Source organism: Sylvia atricapilla, chromosome 2, assembly GCF_009819655.1.
Source record: "Sylvia atricapilla isolate bSylAtr1 chromosome 2, bSylAtr1.pri, whole genome shotgun sequence".
In the NCBI taxonomy this organism is placed as follows: domain Eukaryota; kingdom Metazoa; phylum Chordata; class Aves; order Passeriformes; family Sylviidae; genus Sylvia; species Sylvia atricapilla.
The window spans coordinates 27,164,491-27,170,974 of record NC_089141.1 but is presented as its reverse complement, the minus strand read 5'-3'; the positions used below and the strand labels follow the sequence as shown (position 1 = coordinate 27,170,974).

Below are 6,484 nucleotides of genomic sequence, written 5' to 3'. Positions count from 1 at the left end.
AGACGTGCTGCAGGGAAAATGTATTGAGCATGGAGAAGCTGCAGTATTTTTCATCCCCAGGAAACAGGCTTCAAAGGCTGCTATAGCTAAGCTTTCAATGGCATGATTGCCAAACCTTTCTAGCCTTCATGATTCATTATGGAGAAGTACCTTGGTTTCAAATGTTTCCCTGGAATTCATTCTTCTGTCAATGCAAAAGAACTCTTTCTGGTGACCTGGTTTTATTTTTAGCAAGGATAAGTTCAAAGTTAGAGAGTTAAGAATGATCAGTGGACAGGAGAAGATGGACCAACACCAAAATATTATTATGGTTATTTGCTTAAGAGAAAGGCTTGATTCCTACTGTGTTTGATGCTTCCTTAGTCTCCACTTGCCCACCCAAGTCTTACAGTGTGCTCTGTTCCTGGACATCAATCAAATCACAGGTTTTATAGCATCTGCTATGACCAGAGCCACACAGAACCGTAGGAAGATTAAGCAACCCACCTTAGTTATGTGGCAGAGAATCAGGCATCTGACACTGTTTGAGGAGGTGTGTCTGTGTCACCAGGGTGCCTGGATGATTTTGCCAAGGTTGTGATATGTCCCAGGTGGGCTGTTGAGTGGAGGTAGCTTCAGGGTCGTATTGAGGGCTTGGCTTGACAAAGCAGAACTATGATGGCAATGTGGGATCCTGGTGTATAGCTGGAATCACTTTTCAATTCTCTTGCAGTTCTCAGAGATGGGCTCTCCATAATGCTTCCATTATGAAGGAAAGACAGCTGAATTGGTTTTTTGCAATGGAGAAGACAGAGGGAGAAACATCAGCACTGTGGCTCCCACCTTGTTGCTTATCTCCCTGCCAACATGTGCCCCAAATCCTCTCTGTGCTGTATTAAGGAAAGGAAAAGTTTTGACATCTGCTTTCTTACATCATCTTTTTGCATCCTATAACCCCCTGTTGAAAAGAGGAACAATGACTTCATATATCTGCTGCTTGATTCTTTTGCTGTTTACCTGGAACACTTCTGCCTATGGGCCAAACCAACGGGCACAGAAGAAGGGAGACATTATTCTTGGAGGATTGTTCCCCATTCATTTTGGAGTGGCTGCTAAAGACCAGGATCTAAAATCAAGGCCAGAATCAGTGGAGTGTATAAGGTAAGCTGGGAAAAGGGAAAATAAAAGATTTTGGTGGGGAAGTTTTTCAATTTCTTGACTTTAAATTGTGTAAATATGGTCTGTAGTCTAATGCTTGCAATTGGAAGGTATGATGTAAATAATGGAAAAAACAAGTGTGTATGTTAAACAGTAACATAAATACTATTTGGACACGAAAAGAGGGCAATCTTTGTACTACCTGAAGCTGCCAAAGCATTAATGAACTGATCTATTTGGCAATTCACAGGGAACATTTGAATAGTATCTGAAAATTAGCTTCCCTAGCAAGACAGAAAATTACCAACAGTGCTCTTTAGTTCATTTGATTAAAGTAATGCATGGCCAAATAATTTAGAAATCAATTTTTTGTCCCGTTCTGCCGGTCATCTTCTAAGATTTTACAAACGGTTAAGTTGCCTAAACAAGTGAATAGGTGAAGGTGAGATAGGTCACAGCTTTTGAAAAATCCCAGTGAATGACACATAAGTTTCTCTTTAGGACTTTGTAAAAGTCCCAAACTTGAGCCCAGGCTTTCCTCTCTGAGAGTTCTTCTCTTTTGTGTAAACAACATATCTGTTTTGTCTTAAGTGTTTGGGAGTTAACCTTAGAGTGGGAAATGCACATGAAAACAATTTCTCTTATTATTTAAGTGTAGACATTCTTAAGATGAAACATGAAGAATTTTTAACATTACAAGCCTGCACATAATACACAACACAAGTGGAAAGCGTGACAAAAACTGATTGCAGATGGAACATCATATAAACAAAACGTAAGAAATTCATGTGGACTTATGTCATGACAGAGCATGGGAAAACACTTCAGTGTAATGGAACTTCTTCTGTTATCATATGTGAAGCGTGAAGGACTATGTATCTGGAATTACTTGGACCTCTCATCCTAGGCTGGGGATCTAGTACAATTTTGTTGCAGATGGCAATGAAGGATGGCTGAGAGCATTTCTGTTACACTCGCAGATTTCAGGTGTGGTTTCCCACTGTGACGCTGAGCAAGACATGTCCACCTAGTTTATGAGGTCATCCCTAGAATCTGTCATAGGGAGCATACACAAGTGTCAATAAGCAGGGATTATTTTGGCTTCTTCTGTGTGTGCACAGGAAAGTCGTGAGCTAAATATATGTGCAATGTCTATTTCATGGAGCAAGAATCTCTGCCAGCTTCTCAGCATGAATTTTTCTCTCCCAAATGCATAATTTTAAAAATGAAGTGCTGGAAAGCAATGGATGTTTTCATGTCTATTGTCTTCTTCTCCTGCTCCAGCTGGCAGGCAGGACAATGCAGATATTTGCAAACTAAACAGCTTTCATTCCTGTCGACTCTGGGTCAGCCTCAGTGACTGTCTTGACCTGGTCGCATTATTGAAAGAGATGGCTGGAAAACGTTCTGCCACAAGTACTACAAGTGTGTGGTTGCCAAAAGGCATGTCAATGAGGTAGCACTGCCAACAACAGGCAAATCCTGAAAGGCCAGACTAGCTGTTTTAAGGACACAATGGGAGATCCTTCTGGGTGGCATTCAAGCTGCTAAAAGGTATCTTCCAGCTGAAATTTGCCTGGATAAAATTCCTGTTCTTATCCTCGCACCAAGAAGACATAGGTCCAAAAGAGGAAAAAGGTGTCTGCAGAGGCAGGCATTTGTGGCACAAATCCTTCAGGGAGTTGGAAAAATGGTGAGTTGATAGTATAATGTACTTGGAGAAAGAATGAAGGTCAGAGATCTAGTTGCAGAGGTAGCAGAAACTACAAAAGGAACAAGGGGGTGATTGGACCAGAAATAACTGCAAGTTGCTTCACTGCACACATCTTTACCAGAAAATGTCCATTTGCAGGAAATGTTTAATTCAAAAGAGGTTGGATTGAGAAGACCTTTTGAGATGGGTTATCAGGTTTTAATGATGGAGGTAATAAATACGTGGGAATGTTTGTATGTATTCTTTGTTATTGGTACACATCAAATTGAGAGCAGATATTTTTCCTGAAAGGATTTTCTATTTTAAGCAGTATTGAAGTCAGAAAATTCCTCTTGCCGGAGTTGAACAGAAATCTCTCAACACAACCATGGTAGTCATTTCTGGTTTTGGACACTGTGATCAGGCATTAGCCTGTGGCAGGGTTGTGCATGATGACTCTAGGAGTCCAACACATTCTTCTAGTTGTTTGCTAATATCTTAAATTATCACATGTGAGCTTCCTAAGTTCCAGGCAACTGACTGGTCTGGAATTATCAAACTTATATTTTTGGGAGCAGAAAAAAAATATAGGTTCTGGTTTCTTCACAAAGTAATCTCTCTGATCTTGTAGTGTCAAAAACTTCTGTAGAGTGGGAAATCCACAGATTAGCAAATTAGATAGAGATCCATACAGAAGCACAAATGTGAGTCTACACAGTCAAACTAAAGGTGCTAAATCTCTCCCATACCTGCCCTTGTTGGCCTTCTCTGGGTCTACTCCAGCACTGCTGTATCTTTTCAAAGCTGAGGCTAATAAGTTTTATACTTGGCCCCTTCTCAGATGGCTGCATACAGTTTTTAATCTCTTTACTACGTAGAAAAATGTGTCTCATATCACATGAAATTAGACCCAGTCAGTCTGGGATAATGAGCATCCTCTCCCTCTCCTCATGCTCTCTCTTGCAGCGAGTCATCAGATATGAAAAGCTCCATTACAAGACCTAAGGGTCCCACTGAAACCCTGTGGGTGGTCTATTTTAGAGTGCACAATCAAACAACTTAAGATAATGTGGTTTTCCTCTCTTTTGAGGACTATTCAACATGATCAGTGCTGTTTGGACATCTAGCTGTGTTCAGTGCCATACCTATGCTCCCTAACTGGGTTTCCCAATGGATAGGACAGTTGGGGCTTCTCTAAATGGACAGTTTTCTCTCCACTTTCTCAGGTTTTATGTTCTCCATGCTCTTGTTGCTCAGTACCTTTCTCTCCAGCTTAGCAAACATACTGGCCTGAACCTACTGCATACATGATTATTTAGAAACAATAAATGTGACTCAGTAGTGAAAGGAAAAGGGAACAGTAACAATCTGTTCCCCATTCTTTTTGCGCTGTTGGGACTGAAAATGTATCCTTGTGTTCTAAACACTGAATTGTAGGGCATGAAGTGAAAACACACCCAGATTTTGCCACACTAAATGTCAGATAGGAGTATGCAAAGTAAGAGCAGTTTTGTTTCCTGTTTGTTGTTTTGGCATTCAAGGATTCTGCATTTGATATAAATACACCTTCTGTCTTTGTATGCCTCAGGTGCTGCTGCAGCAACTTTCCCTATAACATTTGCTGATGCATATCTAATGTGTGCAGTGGAGGCAGAGATTGAGCACAGCACAAGCAAGCACTGGCCCCCATTCCATTCCCTGTCAGCACCCCCAGAGGCGTATTCATAACCTGATTTCCCTGCCCCTGCTTGATTTCAGGGAGATTAGCAGTTTTCCTGTATTCTGATCATCAGTCTCACCAAGGTCCCACAGTGTGACACAAAGGTTTCAAGCTGTGAAACTGTGGTGAGACATTGTCCCCTTGTCATAGTGCAAGACTTCACAGAGCATGGCTCCAGGACTTTTTAGCTCACTAGTATCTCTGTCCATCTAAGAGAACAGAATTTAATTCTATTCCTTGCCAATGTATTTGCTAATCCCATTGCAGACCTGAATGTATAACAAGATATTTGGAATTTCTTCCCTAAAATGTAATTATATCATTTTCTCTCTCTTCCATTCACCTTCTAAATTGTAATTTTTAAATTTTTTATTTTCTCTGTTCTGCATAATTCCCTTCACCCACAGTCCTTAATTGTAAGAGAGGCAAGCAACTCATTATATATATGACTGCAGGAATCCAACAAATGACTGAAGTCTCCCCTTTGCATAGCTTAGAAATAACAGTGGTAGTAACAGCAATAACATGCAATTAATGTACTGGAAATCTAAAGAGGACAGAGAAATTAGTATGTTTATGCAACCACTAGAGAAAGACGAGTGCTGGTGTGATTGAAGGGTGTATGCAGGTTTTGCCACCATTTCTGAGTATCAGTACCTGTCTGACATGGGAGGGTAAATGAAAGCTGTATTTGGAGCTTTCACATCACTTTCTCCTTTTTTTTTTTTTTTTTTTTCCTTCATATTCCATTGCTTAGTACCTTGCAAGTGTGATAAATGAAGGTCATGAATACACATGAGGCTGTGAATTATTTCTTTATGGAGACTAGCAAGGATAAGGACCAACTTCCCTGCTGGATCCAGACAGTAAGAGGAGTTCACACCAAACCATACAAACAAACAGGGGATGGAGCTATGGGGAGATTAAACCATGCAGACAGCTTGTGTCCCTTAATTTGCATAGCCTTGCTTTGAAACCTTGACTGGGACATTTGAGCCATCCTGAGCACGATTTGACAGACACGTTTAGTTTCCAGCAAACTGGTCTGCTGCACAGCTGTCCTCTACAGAGGTGACAGCTACAGCAAGGTATCATTTCCAATTTCTCTCTCCCAGTTTGTGTTCCTCCTTGGGGATAAAAAGATCAGTGGGTTGAATACTCTGAGAGGGGGGAGAACAAGTATCAGAAAGGAAACATTTAAGGAAGGAGTGTAAATAAAAAATTCCCTCTACACCTGCGGGCTCTAAATTATTTACATTAAACTCTCATTTAGAGCTTAATGGCCACTCTTCATAGTACCACATCTCACAAAATGGAAGACTATGTGAACATACCTGTAAAGTAATATGGCAGAAAATGAGCTTTGGAGGCTGCTCCTTTTCAATCAAGAAAATACCAGTGGCTATTTAAATATTCTGGAAACCTGATGAAAGCTTGCTTCTGGTAGTAAATACTGTACCGTTTCTTTATGGAAATTACCAGTAAAATTTCTGCATGGTTGACAGAGCATTCCAGTGACTGATCATATTAATCACAGCAGCAGCATAGCACAGGAGGTCAGCTGCATCAGTTGGACCTACTGCTAGGTTCAAAGCCTGCTCTTAGCAATCCCTCACGTACACGCCAAGCCAAGAGGAACCTATCTGCAGCCCCTTGCTGAGATCTTACAGTACAATGGGAGAGAAATTGTCCACAAAACATCCATTCATAGAAATTGGAAGGATCTTGCTTTATTTATAGCAGTTTAGCAGCACTGCCTTTGTCTAACCATATCTGTGTTATGAAACAGATACAACACTGTCTCAGATGATAAAATGACAGCTTGTCTGAAGATCTATCAGGTGTTAGAGAAGACAGAGTGAGGAGTGCTGTCTTCATCCCATTTGATCCTCTCCTCCTGAGCTGCTGATGCTGCTGTCAGCAGAGGTGCAAGT

The 6,484-nt window shown here is 40.9% G+C and overlaps 1 protein-coding gene across 1 annotated transcript in view; it reads left to right on the top strand.

Annotated features, from left to right (window-relative positions):
• Positions 1–758: 758 nt before the first annotated feature.
• The window catches only part of CASR (calcium sensing receptor), a 41,612-nt gene continuing 35,886 nt past the window's right edge, over positions 759–6,484 (top strand). Inside the window, exon 1 of the mRNA XM_066341182.1 lies at positions 759–1,140. Within this exon, the coding sequence (XP_066197279.1) occupies positions 956–1,140 (185 nt within the window). The 5' untranslated portion in view covers positions 759–955. The remainder of the gene's footprint in view (positions 1,141–6,484) is intronic.